At 31.7% G+C, this 15,009-nt stretch overlaps 3 protein-coding genes and 1 long non-coding RNA gene across 4 annotated transcripts; all 4 read right to left on the bottom strand.

Annotated features, from left to right (window-relative positions):
* Positions 1 to 727: 727 nt before the first annotated feature.
* On the bottom strand, positions 728 to 5,437 carry LOC131932812 (ATP-binding cassette sub-family C member 2-like). Its single transcript, XM_059289716.1, has 11 exons — positions 5,332 to 5,437; positions 4,657 to 4,824; positions 3,716 to 3,911; positions 3,449 to 3,551; positions 3,201 to 3,340; positions 2,911 to 2,997; positions 2,638 to 2,779; positions 2,039 to 2,334; positions 1,717 to 1,916; positions 1,404 to 1,526; positions 728 to 813 (listed from the first exon to the last, which is right to left on the bottom strand). Exons 4-11 carry the CDS (start codon positions 3,474 to 3,476, stop codon positions 798 to 800), a joined length of 1,032 nt encoding a protein of 343 aa, XP_059145699.1. The 5' UTR covers positions 3,477 to 3,551; positions 3,716 to 3,911; positions 4,657 to 4,824; positions 5,332 to 5,437; the 3' UTR covers positions 728 to 797.
* LOC131932820 (multidrug resistance-associated protein 1-like) lies at positions 3,708 to 4,851 on the bottom strand. Its single transcript, XM_059289725.1, has 2 exons — positions 4,657 to 4,851; positions 3,708 to 3,911 (listed from the first exon to the last, which is right to left on the bottom strand). The coding sequence occupies exons 1-2, from the start codon at positions 4,849 to 4,851 to the stop codon at positions 3,708 to 3,710; spliced, it is 399 nt and encodes a 132-aa protein (XP_059145708.1).
* On the bottom strand, positions 5,427 to 6,086 carry LOC131932813 (uncharacterized). Its single transcript, XR_009384726.1, has 3 exons — positions 6,028 to 6,086; positions 5,753 to 5,879; positions 5,427 to 5,538 (listed from the first exon to the last, which is right to left on the bottom strand). It is a non-coding gene; the product is annotated as an uncharacterized LOC131932813 (long non-coding RNA).
* A 34-nt stretch (positions 6,087 to 6,120) lies between these two features.
* LOC131932819 (multidrug resistance-associated protein 1-like) lies at positions 6,121 to 9,587 on the bottom strand. Its single transcript, XM_059289724.1, has 8 exons — positions 9,391 to 9,587; positions 8,351 to 8,531; positions 7,922 to 8,041; positions 7,441 to 7,602; positions 6,702 to 6,842; positions 6,438 to 6,584; positions 6,246 to 6,330; positions 6,121 to 6,143 (listed from the first exon to the last, which is right to left on the bottom strand). Exons 1-8 carry the CDS (start codon positions 9,585 to 9,587, stop codon positions 6,121 to 6,123), a joined length of 1,056 nt encoding a protein of 351 aa, XP_059145707.1.
* Between the last annotated feature and the right edge of the window lie 5,422 nt (positions 9,588 to 15,009).

Here is a 15,009-nt window from a genome sequence, read left to right as displayed (position 1 = left end):
ACTTACAATCTAATGTAAAATTAATTTTTTTTATAGCTTTACAGACACTAAAACTACTAAAAACATACATGTAAAAGTTTTGAACATAAAAATGTAAGTAAATTGAAATGAAAAACTGAAAACAAACAGAAATGTATTCTAAAGTATATATCATCAATACATGTCAACGAGCTTATATTTAAAAAATAATTGTTTTGCAAAACATGTAACACAAAAAATGAATGCCTTAAACATAATGCCTGTTCTGTAATTTACACTATATTAATGAAACATGTCAGAGTTAATGAAGTTTGAAATAAACAAGTTAAGAACAAACACTTGCAAACCACTTGCTGTAAAAATTACTTACATTCTAGTTATTATATTTTATTTGTGAATTCTATCTCAATTTTTTTCTGTTATTTAATCTGATTCATATACACACCAGCTGTTATATTTTTAGATTTCTTACTCTGTAGGCCTACACACATAAACATCTGTTTGTTTATAATTTTTATGATAAATTTTAAATTAATTGAGATTTGTGACATTAAGTGTTTTCTATAAGTTGCTCTAGATTTCATAGAACAAAACACAACTTAAGTAATTTAAACTTATAATGGACAAGTTCAGAAAAAGTGACAATAAACAACAAATACTTATAAATCCTATAGCCCCCACTGTTGATATTAGTAGGCTAACTTGTTCCTTCTTTATAAAAAAAAATGTATAAATCATTTTTTAATAATCCAAAGATCTAATAAACTTATTTTTAGTAGCATTTGCCTCCACTTGACTTAAAGATCTGCTCACCCAGCTCAGATAATGTTTGATCTAGATGAAATAAAATATTAAAGATAATATCACAGAAATAGCTTTAAAATTGCTCCATGAACATAGAATGAACTAGTTTTTAAGTAGATAAACAACCTAGACAGGTTACAGTTAATTCATTCAGATGGTAAGAAGTGGTAGTATAAAAAAATATCTTAAAAATGATAAATACAACATTTAAGAACAAATTGTAATAACTTCTGTTAATATTTTGACCAAGCATTTTTTAAATTTTGCTCTTGCTGTAGCTAAATTTTGAGAACTAAAATGTTGAATAGTATTAAAGACAGATTGTTGAGCATAAATTTCTTTTTAAGTCTGATATGTTTAGATCAGGTATCTAAATATTGTTACTATACAAAAATATTTGGAAAAAACAAGTCAAAAGAATTTTTATTATAAAAGAATGATTTCCAATTGTCTTACCTTTCTCTGATATATAAGACTTTAAACAGATTTCAGAGATAATAAACTAACTTCTAAATCAGACAGGACAAAACACATATGCAAAAAGGAATGTATATTTAAGGGTTTCATTTAATGTTAGATCACAGAACTTAATAAAATGAAATGAGACAAAACAATTTTACCTGTATGGAGTAGACAACAAATAAACCAAGTGAGCTGCATCCATTCTGTGAGTTGACAGAGACAAACTAGCTGTAAAACACACCACAAGGCTACTGACTGCTTCAGTCCAAACTCCCAACCATCTAGAAAATAATACCATTAAAATTTTATTTTTATAAAAAATAGTTCTAACTTTAGGGTTTTATAGACTTGATTTCTACTTTAGTTGCAAGACATTGATAATTAAGATAATAATAATAATAACAATAATAACAATAATAATAATAATAATAATAACAATAATAATAATAATAATAATAATAATAATAATACCTATTAGCTGACATGCGTGCATAGTAAAATGAATTATTTTGGTCAATGAGCTTGGTACACGTCTCGTAAAATCTATTTTTAGCATTTAATGCCCAGATCACATGACATCCATTCAGTGTCTCAGAAAAATGAGAGAAAATTGAAAGTTTTGAGGCTGACTCCAGTCTGTTGAGTTCTTGAGAAGCTGGCACAACAAATCTCTATAAATAGTTGCAAAATAACAATTTGCAATTCCAATTTATTATTATTAGTACATTGTAAATTTTATCTTTAATATATTAATTAAGAAAAAAAAACATTTTAAAAAATGTTTATATCTTACTTGAATAGCCAGATATGCAAACAGCAGTGGCACTATGGCAACAATAAACTTTGGGACAAAGATGCAGATAACAGTCAGCTTCACCAACACAGAGAACACACACAGAATCCACATTAACATTATTTGAGGAAACTTGTCTCCTGGTTTCTCCAATCTTTGTGTTAGCAGATTTTTATATTGTTCCTTTGCTGTGCCAGAAGTTTCCATGTTTTTATTTAGCACTGAAGCATGTATTGAATATGTAGCTGATATAATTCTGAGAGCCTCCATGCTGGCATATGCCAAAACAAACAGTACTGCAAGGAAATTCACACTATAAGTAATTGTTTTTAAGTTAAAGATTTAAAATATATAAGCGATTTACAAATATTTGATGAAGGAAAAATAATTTAATTTGTGAAATAATGAATAAAATGATCTATGAACAAAAACTAGTAGACTTTTAACAAAATATTTCTAAATCTGATTTTTAAATACCTGAAAAGAAAAGTTGTAATACAATTATAAAATGACAAAAATATTTTTATTTAAAATTTTTAAATGGGTTTTTTAAATACTTGTCAAAAGAAAAATATTTAAAAATAATGAGCAAAGCCTACCCTCGGCAACACCAAGAACTGCATACTCTGTAAAATACCTCTTGAGTTTAAGTTGATTTTTGGGTGCTGTTAAATTACCTGTCTGAATCTCAGGATCACCTGCCCATTGAGCTAATTTTACATCAGCCAAAAGACTAAACATCTGTACAAGAGACAGCCTACATTTTAAAGCTTATTCATTACTTTATGTTTTAGGATAATTTTAAATAAAGAACAAAATATAAAATCAGATACCAGGTTTAAAATGTGTATGTTGCATAATAAAAAGTTTACCTGGAATAGAGTAAAAAGTACAAGAATGATCGTTACGCTGAAAGACCATACTCTCCTAAAAGAGTTTTGAAATACTTGAAAACTTGGCTGGAAGAAGAATGATTTTACAGAAATAAATGTTTGACAGCTAAATAACAAAACTAACAATCCATTAACAGTTATCAAGATGCTGTACATAAATTATTCAAAACATTTAAGCAACATTTAGCTTAAGTGAGAAAAAAAGCAGAAATTACATTTAAAAATTCACTATTGTAGTGTAATTATAGAAAATGCATTCAGTTACTTACATTTCCTGCATTTGTTTCATCATATTTTCTATTTCTATTTGTGTCTCCAGTTTCTGATGCTGTAGAAAAAAGCTTGTTCAGTCTCTTTTTAGAATCTTTTAGAAAAGATGGTGATGATCCACTCCAACAAGTCATCAGTTCTAAACTTTTCAATAATGTTAATTCTTTAAAAAAATTATAATTAAAATATTATAATTACTTATTTTTGCATGATAAATATATTTAATTAAAAAAATTAAAACACCAACCCATTGTGTTTGACTGCATGCGCATCATTCTCCAGGCAGCTGCAGTTTGACTGGCTTATCACCAAGTCTCTGTGTTCTCTCATTTTCTTCTTTATTTCCTTGACTGGTGAAAAAAAATCTCGTTTATTTTGGCAAAAGATACGTTATCATGGTTGTTGCTATAGCACTTATTTTTGGTTTGTAATTTTTATATTAAATTATCATATATATATATATTATATTTAATGCATTTTTATCAGCTATAATATCACAATACAATTTATAGACCTTCTGCATCTTCTTCAATTTCAGAATTCAGTTCTTGTTCCTTTGTCAACTTGGATAATATAAACTTGGCAAATTTTTCATTTTTCTTCATAAGCTCTTTGTAAGAACTCATTTCTACAAGATTTCCCTCTTGTATGTAGATGATCAAATCTACCAGAGGCAACCAATGTACCTCACTGGTTACAAAGATGCGCGTCTGAAAAAATGTTAAATAAGATTTATGCTTTTAAACATGAAAATAGAGTATCCAAAAGCATTTTGTAACAAGCTTATATTATGATTGTTAGAATATCATATCTTACTTAGTGGAATTTTGTGTTGGATCTTTCTATTAAACCATTTTGTTTTTAAAAACTTTGATCATGCTGTCAGCTACTATGAGCAAAAGTGTAAATATCTATATATTTATTTCAAATTAGATGTTAAACTTTATATTATGCCTCATTAAAGTAATATAATTTCTAAATATATGTGCACTAGATCTGTTAAGTAATGGTTACAACATTAGGCTCGGAGGACTGTTTTCACATTGGCTGTTAGTAAGAAATATATTAAGGCCATATTAATAAAATGGTATTTCCATATTATAGACATAATAGTATTAATAGTAAAAGCATTTTAAATTTTAAAAATAATAATATTTACATAGTTAAAATATTAAAGAAACTAGAATGGGAATAGATACGATTAATGAGAAACTTTGTGCTTATTCAGTTAAAGTCATTAAAAATAGTTTTTAATTTTTATTTTGAAAATATTTTCAATAAGTTATTAATAAGTTATTTCTATTGTTTTTGTACATCAGTTCAAACAACACGCACTGGAGTATATGAAGCTACATATTTGGTAAAAAGTTGTATTTGGGATTGGTAAACTAGGATGACAGTTACATTTTTTACTGTTACAAAATACTAAAACATTATTGACAATGTGTCGCTGACCTTTTCTTTTAAGATTCCATTACTGGACAAAACTCTTTTGAAAATGTGTTTCCCATCATTGGGATGGACATCACGCAAAGGATCATCAAACAAGTACAGATCAGCATTGGAATACAGGGCTCTGGCAATACTGACTTTCTGCTGCTGGTCTGTGCTTAAGTTTACACCCTGAGGAAAATGTGACCAGCATTTCATATCTATAGCAGATCATATTTAGGTCTTTAAAAAACACTTTGATTTTATGTGATGTATTTTCAAGATCTTAAAACATAATAAAAATAATTACACTATTATAAGAGTAATTGGAATGAAGAGTTCTTGAGGTAACCAAAATTAAATTGAAAAGATCATAAACTATATTTAAATCATTTTTAAAATGAGGTATATAGCAAAAAAAAGTATATTATTTCTTGAAGAAAAGAAACATTCCCAGAAAGAAAGTCCAATAAAATAGCTGCAATGTTACTTCTACTTTATTTTTGTTCATAAAAATAATAAAATATACTAAAACTTTTTTTTTCTGATTTTAGTCAGTTTGAGATCCTCAAAAAAAAAAAAAAAACAATTCAGAAGGAAATGATTAATTAATTCTAATAACTGAGAATATATTTATACAGGTTAGTTTGAATTTAGTTATGAGGCCATGAATTTATTTAAAGATAACTAGTAGCATACTTTAGTTTGTTTTAAGTTGTTTTTCTGTATTTCTTCCAAGTCTTGTATGTTTGATTTATCAGAGATGATTGCCCAGTCCTGCTTCAGTTTACATACTTCAAGAATGGTGTGGAAAATGTTGTTGTTTAAATGAGCACCGAATAGAATTTTATCTTCTAAAGAGCATTGCTGGATCCCGGCAGTTTGAGGAACATAGGCTATAGCATCCTGAAATGTGATGTATGTATATAAGATATAAATATATATATATATATATATATATATATATATATATATATATATATATATATATATATATATATATATATATATACATATATAACTTAGAGGGAAGGATAGAAACATAACTGGAGAGTGGGACAATCATGTTGGACTTATTCTTTGCACATAATAAGGTTTCGAGAGTAAAACCTCTACTTACAGAAGTCTGAATGTGACCTTGAAGACACTCCATTTCTCCCAGTATCGCAGACATTAGAGATGTCTTCCCACATCCTTCAAGACCAACAACTGCTACAAAAGACCCTCTAGGAATCTCAAGTTTTGGTCTGAAATCAACCAAAGATTTTACAATTTTATCTTCTAGTATGCTTTTGGTACTAAAGTTAATACTACTAATATAAATCATGCCCCTACATGCAATTTTAAGTTATAATAGCAACATAACATTTTTAGCTTTAAATTTATAATACTCACATGCATAATCTAAAATTATTATTAGGATCCCATGTAAAGAGGCCCTTTTCTATTTTCACAGCTGTTTTTAAATTGAAAATGATATAATTTAATTTAATAACAATAGCTTTTAGTGCCTAAAAAGCATAATACTTTTTATTCAAGCAAAAAATTCAAGAAGTTAACAGCTTAAATTTTTACTAAGTTACTTGATAATAATAAATAATAACATTGTTTACCATTACGATCAAGCTTATTGTCATATGAATCATCAAGTTCTTCCCTGCATAAATATTCCTCTATTCTCATCATTGAAGCAGCTGCCTACAAAAATAAAATAACAAAACATCCATTAATTATTTAGTTGTACTGATACTAATGATAAAATAAATGTAAAACTGCATTTTATATTAAAGCTAATTAATTTTAACCTTTGAGGTGGCTGAGACAATCTCTGGAATAACTTCAATAGGATATTGCAAATAAATGAATACTGCAATAGTCACAAATGCCTTTTCAGCAGTTAATGGCTGCTCTGGGTAAATAGCGAAATGTGCAGCAAAAGTTGCCAGGCACACCTATAAAAGTTAAAGATAAATCTTTTTATTCCTAAATTATTTACTGAATCATATATAAAATGTACACAAATAATAAAATTAATGCTTTATAATTATTATAAACTGGTATATACAAACCACATAAGGCCAAGCAGTATTGATAAAAATTCTGACAGCTTTTATCCCAGCTAATTTGGTCCAGGCGTTATCTTTTCTCTGCCTAAGTGTGCCATTTGTCCATTGTGTGTTGTTTTTACAAACATTCAATGTGTGCATATTCTGTGATGGTATATAATGTATGCTAAATTATGTATACAACTAAAATATTTTGTACACCACTATAAAAAAATCAATCAAAGTCCTCCTTCTTCTTCGTTCTTAATTATTAGTGTTGAAGGGGATCGAGATTTATCTGCCAGTGTGTTTGAACTCGAGACTTTGTTCGAATTTATCAACCATGAGCTTTTTGCCAACTCGACCATGCCTCCAACACAATTAAGCGTTACGTGTCAACTGGTTATGCGCCATTGAGGCCATTGACTCCGATTTCAGCCTGCTTTTCTTTTTGGATTGGCCTCCATAGCCTTTGTCCAACCAACAAGGCAGCAGTTGTTTATTTTTGGAGTTGTCTCTCCTAGAAGAGTGGCTGTCCCCAGCTAACGAGCCTCATCTGCCAGAGGGTTCGAACTCGAGACTTTTTGGTTTAGCAACCATGAGCTTTACCGACTCGACCACGCCGACCCTATTCTTAACCTTTTTTATGGATGTATAAAAGATTTTTAGAATCTTTTGTTATATAATTAAAAAAATTTTTTTTTTAGTAACCATTGTATTCTTTCTTTGTGTTTTTGTTTGCATTGTTGTGTGATAAATTTACCATCTTAGTTATTTCGTTCTTCAATGACACATCTTTAACATGTAGTTGATCCTGTAGGTAAGCCAGAAAGCTAGCAAGAAACACAAGTAGCAGGAACAAACCCACACCAGACAAAGCCAGGAGACCAACAGTGTTCCATAGCAGATAAGTTGCCAATAATATCTAAAGAAAGTTATTATAAAACTACATTGATTATAAATATCTGTATTTATAAGTACCAAAAATGTTCTATCATAGTGATATAAACTATAAACTTATTACACTTAGATTTAAATGAATAATAAAAAATGTCAACTTTAATTGTTTATTAATTTAAATTGCTTCTACATCCATAATGTCATTTATTTTAAACGTAAAGGCCTAATACACATAAATACTTAGTATGTGTAAATTACTAATTAGCCATTGCTTGATATTGTAGAATTTGATATGGAATTAACAATATGTCAAAAAATAAAAATCAAAGTTAAGCTAGATCTACCTGTAATGGCATTGACAACACCATGGAAGAATAACTCATAAAATCCTGCACATTCTCACAGTCATTTAATAGCATGATCTCCCCTCTCTGTTCTTGATGTTTTGTCTTTACAAATAAGATCTATAAAGTAGATTAAATCAAACACATTAGAACACAGTAGATGACGTGTATAGTTCAAACTGCGTCAAAGTTCTGAGGAAACATGTTGCACATCACTATTACTAGTATTACCGTCGTACGCCGTACGTAGTACGTATTACTGACATCATTTTTTTTTTTTTTTTGCGCCAAAGTCAAGGAAGAAGATGAACTCAATTTCACCTGTCATTCATGTTTTAAAAAATACTTTATTTTTCCTATACTTTATTTAGATAAGCTGAATTTGTTCTCAAAAACAAGTAAAAAAAAAATTACAAAATTACAAAATACCTTTTTATAAACGGCCGCCATGAGAGCTGTTTTCATCCTCATCCCTGATGTCATAGCGAGTTGAAGATGTTGGTGATGGAAAATGGTCTGGCACCAAGATGCGACCAGCATGGCCAGGGAGAGAAAGTAAACATACCAGGTTGGTTCTGGCGTCTTTTCTTCAGCGTGTCGGATTAGCTCTCTATAAGAAAATTAGCATAAAACATCTTCAAATAATACAACAATAGACACAACCGAGAATAGTAGTGAAATTATTAAAATGCCAATTACATATTTTAAAATCCTGTACATTATAAAATATATGGTTTTATAAATCTTACCGTTTTATTTTTGTTGGACTTTACAAAAGATTGAATGAACTTGATGCTTTTTAGTATTTTCGGTAACTTAGCAAAATTGAAAAAAAAGCCAAAAACAATTTATTTTAAATTTTCAAATAGTTAATTAATCACCTAATAAAGTAGCATTTTATGTCACAACACATTGTAAAAGTGTTCGAAATTTCGCTCGCAATTTTCCGACTATGACGGATGATAGACATAGGAATAAAATTTAAATAGATTTATAGACGTTTTTTGAGAAATCTGAAAAAGCGTAAACTACTACTTTCCGTCAAAATTTGACAAACCAGAGAATTCATATCTTATTCTTACAAATTTTTATATACCTAACTGAAACATACATCAGTTATAGACTTTTGAGAAACCGAAAGTAAAATAAGTGTCCGTTTATCGGAAATTGCTGAAACGTTGATACATAATTATCTTATTACAAATTTGGAATTATACGTACACACGAAATTTCACCAACCTAGCTATAATAGTACTCAAGTAATCGTGTTTACAGTCACACTGACACATAAACAGACATACGGACAAAATTGCAAAACTAAGTTTTTTCCGACTTAGGGAGATGTAAAACGTCGAGATTTATGAAAATCTCGATTTTATGAAAATCTCATTTTGGATTTTGTGCACGATTACAATACTTCCTCTATACTTCGTATACGAGAAAGTAAAAAGGGGAGTCTAAGCTCGTACCTAAAAATCAGCAGCCCAGCAAAATTTAAAAGCTCTGAGATCGCTCCACAGACGTAAGACAAGAAAATTTCCCAGCCGAAACTTTTGATCAGAACTTGGAACAATAAACAATCCATCTTTTTAGTCTCCGCCTCCATCTTGTTACTCCTCTTACTCTCTCGTCTAAAGTTGCAGGCCGTTTCTTTTTTTGTTGTCATTAAGATCCTTCTCAAAATAAACAAATGCACTATTCAAGCTAAGTACGTTGAAAAATATTGGTGCAAGAGGCGGATTCAGTTTTGATGACGCGCGCAGCAACTGAAATACTGTGAGTCGGAAGGGAGTTCCACTGTGTTTTATGTTTATGTTTAGAGGATACGTTCAGTGTGGAAGTGAGTGTGTGTGTGTGTGTGTGTGTGTGCTGAGAGAGTGGGGATTAAGTTTTTTTTAGGAGTTTTTGCAGGTGTAGGGAGAGGAGAAATCAAGAAATATGTCAAGGTTGTTGCAGTGTGTACACTAACCGCAAAAAATATCTGAATACAATTTTAGTGAAATTTATTATTATAAAAAATGTCTCATTTCTCACTACAGTATCTCCAATTACGTTGTAATTTCAATGGAAAAATTCTCACCACTCTCCTCTATATATACATAGCAAGTTAATAATAGATGACTTTGCAGTGCATTTTTGTAATTTACTATTTTTTAATTACACAGAGCCATGCAAATACTTGTATTAAATAATTAACATGTATTCGTATATATATAAATATATATATATATATATATATATATATATATATATACACACTAATATTAGATATATATTATATTATAGTAATACATTTTAATCATCTCAAATTTAAATTATACATGTGTGTGTGTGTGTGTGGATGTTTAAATTGACAACCAAAAATCACTTACATGATGCACAATATCTTTTGATCAACAGAAAATGAATAGCTGAGATGCAACGGAGGCAGCAAGTTCTGAAACAAATGTGCCGTGGTACATGTGCCTGATATTTAAGGACGTTGGTGACTCCGCAGAACGAGACAGCACCAAAACGAGGCGACCATCTGCTTCCCTGGCAACCAATTGTATGGCTTGACCTACACTTCTCTCTGGCAGGTCATTTATTTATTTTTTCCTGTTTTCTTAGCCCCTGTCAGTCAAACACACGGGTCTTTAAACGATTCCAGCTTGATTTATGAACTGTTACCCCCCCCCTCCCCCTGCATTCTTGGAATGTTGACAATATGCGTCTGTCTTCATTTTTATACTAGATCCATCTTAGTTCCATACGCAACAAAATAAACGTAGAACACATTTTAAAATGTTACTTACGTATAGGTTGAAGTTCACTTTTTGATGTTGTGGGGAATGTAAATTAAGAAAAAAAAACAAACTTGAAGCTTAAATTTTAAACCGCTGAGACTGGTAGTCTAGAGGTCACCGACGTGGACACAGGGAGAGGGGGTTGGATAGGGGGTTAACTTTGTATTTGGCTGCTGCAATGTGTAATATTATTTTAAGTTGCACTATTGAGAGCAGTGGGGCAAGGGTAAGGACTCATGTGACCTGACAAAAAAGGGAAAAAGAAAGTGGGTGTCCTTGAGAAAAGGTCGAGATGTTTCTCAAAAAAGTCTGCATGTGACCTGCCCTAAACTTTAGAAGGGAAGGGGGGTGGGGGGTGGGATGGCACTTACAGTGCAGTCGGGTTATAGAAATATAGAACATTGTGACTAAACCGGTTTTTTTTTTCCTTTGGGATACGCTCAAATAAAAAATGTCTTGGAATATTCTTTATGAGAAGGTGATATAGAATTATCAATTTCTGGAGGTCTTTAAGAAATCAGAAATTGGGCGAAATTGCCCTTTAAAAAGCAATAATTATGGAAGCGGTCGAATTTGATGGGCTGGGTTTCATCATTTTTGTTGACATGGATAAATAACGTTTTTTTTTTAGATTGTGATTTCAAAACGATTGTAAAAAAAAATACAAACACGCTTGAAAATAATTCAGAAATTTAATATTTTTCAAATCGATGTTATTTAAGTTTCAAATCTAGAGAACTTAAAAATAATATTTTTGAGTTTGTGGCTACATTTGTATTTATTTTCAGCAAACCTAAGTTATAACAATGAAGTTTCACTTTCGTAAAACAAATTGATTGGCTGTACAAAGCTTCGTAATAGGTCCTCTGAAAACACTACATCATAGTAATTTGTTCTAAAGAGAATGTGATAAAATTGTTACATACAAAGTTTTTTCTAAACCACATGACTTAGTTCTACCATTTTTATTTACATTTTCTATTATGAAAATGAAAACAACCATATTGTTTTTGGCTTTAAAAAAAGTTTAGTTACCAAAAATACCGAAAACACCAAATACATCAAATCTTAAGTAAATTCCCCGGAAATCCTCACAATAAACTTTTTATTGCCATATTTATTTTTACACGATTTTAAAAAATATTTAATACACCATGTAAAAAATTCGAGACTATTCACGGATATTATATTCACGTTCTATTATACACACTGTAAATTGAGTAGAAGACATAATTGCGCAACCGTAATGAACATTATAAAATTCTTATGGTTTTTTAAGAAATCGGAAATAACGTAAAGTAGCCTTTACTCGCGGTCACCGGAAATAATTTTGAATTTGAAATAAGAATATAATACGATCTTATAACAATGTATGAAATTTGGTCTACCTGCGCATATAAATGTAATGCTTATACTTCAAGTTTCGTTCGCCTAACTTAAACGGTACTCTAGTTAATGGCTTTTGAGAACACGGTATTCGAGAAACTAGAACTTACGAGTGAAGGAAATCGTTCAAAAGTTGTTTGAAAACTACACATTTGATATAATGCTTTTTTAAAACTGTGTCAACCTCACTGAAACGTTTCTCAAGTTATCGTTTTTAAATATACACAAACACTCTCTCCCTCTCTCTCTCTCTCACACTCACACACTCACCCACGCACGCACGCTCACACGCACATGCAAGCACGCACCAGCACACACATACACACAAATACACGCACAGACGCACGAACGCACACGCACACACATACACACAGACAGACATACAAACAGGATTGAAAACTAAGATTTTTCCGGCTAAATCCCGATTTAGATTTTTCCACGATTACAGTGCATTTATCATACGCGTGAGTCAGGAGCTTAAAAGTGCCTCCAGCGAGTGTACAGCGAGATAGCTCAACAGTGTAATGTATTCCCCCTGTATTGTTTCTTCCAGTACTTAGCGCCCCCCCTCCCCCCGAAAGAAGTCTAGCGCCCCCCCCCCCCCCGAACGAAATATAATTTTTATAGAAAATATATACTTTTTACTGTGTTCGCCCATCTCCCTCCGGAAATTTTACTTTGCCCCCCCCCCCCCCAGAGAAAGAAGTCTGGATGAAACACTCTTTCCCCTGTACTTTGGACTTGACCAGTGCATGTTGTTTGTATCTCGCAGCTTGTTGTCGTGACACTTTTTCTTTTAGCCCTTTGTGTTGAGCAATTACCGTAAACCTTTACAAATATGTGCAATGATTAAATAAAGAGGGAGAAGAAATAAAAAGACAGTTTTTTAAAATGTATCACACATTTTTTTTTTATGAATAGTTACTTTATTTTTGTCCCCATAATTCGTGCTGTTAGTATTTTAAATATTTTTTACACTACACTATGGCAAACTAATGGTTCATAAAAATATATAAATTTTAGACACTTCGATGTTTATGAGACACACCGTACGACATATTAGAGACCGAATAATAATACAGGTTGAGGTTTTGCTTGTATATTTAGTAACAGTAGCAGTGTTTAGAGAAGATAGCCGAATTTCTCTGGAGAGAAGGAGAGAAGGGGTACGGGGGGTGTAACTATAGATTCTTAATCCCAGATTTTACACCTCTTCCCTTCCCCCTCCTCACCCTTTCCCCGTCACCACTCTTGCACTACTATCTCAACAGAGGGAATTATATTTTGGAAAGGCTTAACACAGGCTATCGCGCAATAGTTGAAGGGGTTTGTTTTGTAGAGGGAGCTCATAGCAAGAAAATTACAAGAAATTTAAACGTCCGACTAGGGAGTGCAAGATTAAGGGAGTAGGTAGAAGGGCAGGATTAAGGGAGTAGGTAGAAGGGCAGGATTAAGGGAGTAGGTAGAAGGGCCGGATTAAGGGAGTAGGTAGAAGGGCCGGATTAATAGAGTAGGTAGAAGGAGCAGATTAAGGGTGTTGGTAAAAAGGGCCGGATTTAAGGGAGTAGATAAAAAGGGCCGGATTAAGGGAGTAGGTAAAAAGGGCCGGATTAAGGGAGTAGGTAAAAAGGGCAGGATTAAGGGAGTAGGTAGAAGGGCAGGATTAAGGGAGTAGGTAAAAAGGTCAGGATTAAGGGAGTAGGTAGTGGGAACAGGGAGACGAGGTGGGGGGGGGGGGAATGTCGCCTTAAAAAATCTGGCGCATTTTCTTGACTATTATTCGATAATTAGACTGTTAATTATATTTGTATAATCAGTTTAGAAAAGAAGTAATCTGCATTATTGTAAGGATAAATCAATAATAATCGTTAATAATATTAACGAATGAAGTACTACCAAATTAGGGGTCTACGACAAATTCCCGAAAGACACTTGCCCGAATGCCGTTTGCCCGAAGGCCGATTTCCCGAATGGACACTTGCCCGAATGCGACAAATGCCCGAATGGACACTTGCCCGAATGCGACAAACGCCCGAATGGACACTTAACCGAATGCGACAAACGCCCGAATGGACACTTGCCCGAATGCGACAAATGCCCGAATGGACACTTGCCTGAATGCGACAAATGCCCGAATGGACACTTGCCCGAATGCGACAAATGCCCGAATGCCACTTGCCCGAAGGCCGTTTGCCCGAAAAATCTTAACATTATATATTACCAAATAATCATTCGTTATCAATTTAAATTTGAAATGTTGATAAACAAAACCTATCTACGCAAAAAGAAAGGAAAAAATAATATTATATATTACCATGCAGATATTTTAAATTAATTTGTATTTGCTATATAAAAGTTGTAGAAACATACTTTCTCTTCAATCTTGAAAACAAGACAAAAAATACAATTTTCGTTTTTCACAAGTTTTTAAAATAAATTTTGCTTTCTTTATTAAGTATTCGCTTTAACTAGTTTAACACATTGTCTAAACAAGGTGCATTAAAATGGAGATCAAACTTATTTGACTACCTTTAGTTTTTAAATTCGCCGCCTAGACCACGCCTCGTTCTGTTGTGAAATGATCACCCCACAAGTTAAATATAACATGATAAACAAACAAACGCGCCTCTGTTCAATGTTGCTAGACGCCGCGCTGCCGACTCCGTGTCATAAGCGCTATATAACCACCGCAATACGGTCGGCTATACAAGGTGTTCAAAACTTACATCAAAAGAATGTTAGGACATCGCCGCCAACATCACCTTACATTTATAAAAGAATAAAGTTGTTTTTTTACAGTAATTTCTCAATTTAAAAAAAAAAAAAAAGTTAAATTTTAAAATTACAAAGAATTTTTTTTTAATGCTTAGAATTGTGTTTATTATCAAAATATCAAACTTAAATTGATAAAGAATC

Source organism: Physella acuta, unplaced genomic scaffold (assembly GCF_028476545.2).
Source record: "Physella acuta isolate Inbredline_101_S28 unplaced genomic scaffold, ASM2847654v3 ptg002288l, whole genome shotgun sequence".
NCBI classification, from domain to species: domain Eukaryota; kingdom Metazoa; phylum Mollusca; class Gastropoda; family Physidae; genus Physella; species Physella acuta.
The sequence above is the reverse complement of the archived record's forward strand: the minus strand, read 5'-3'. Positions and strand labels throughout refer to the sequence as shown.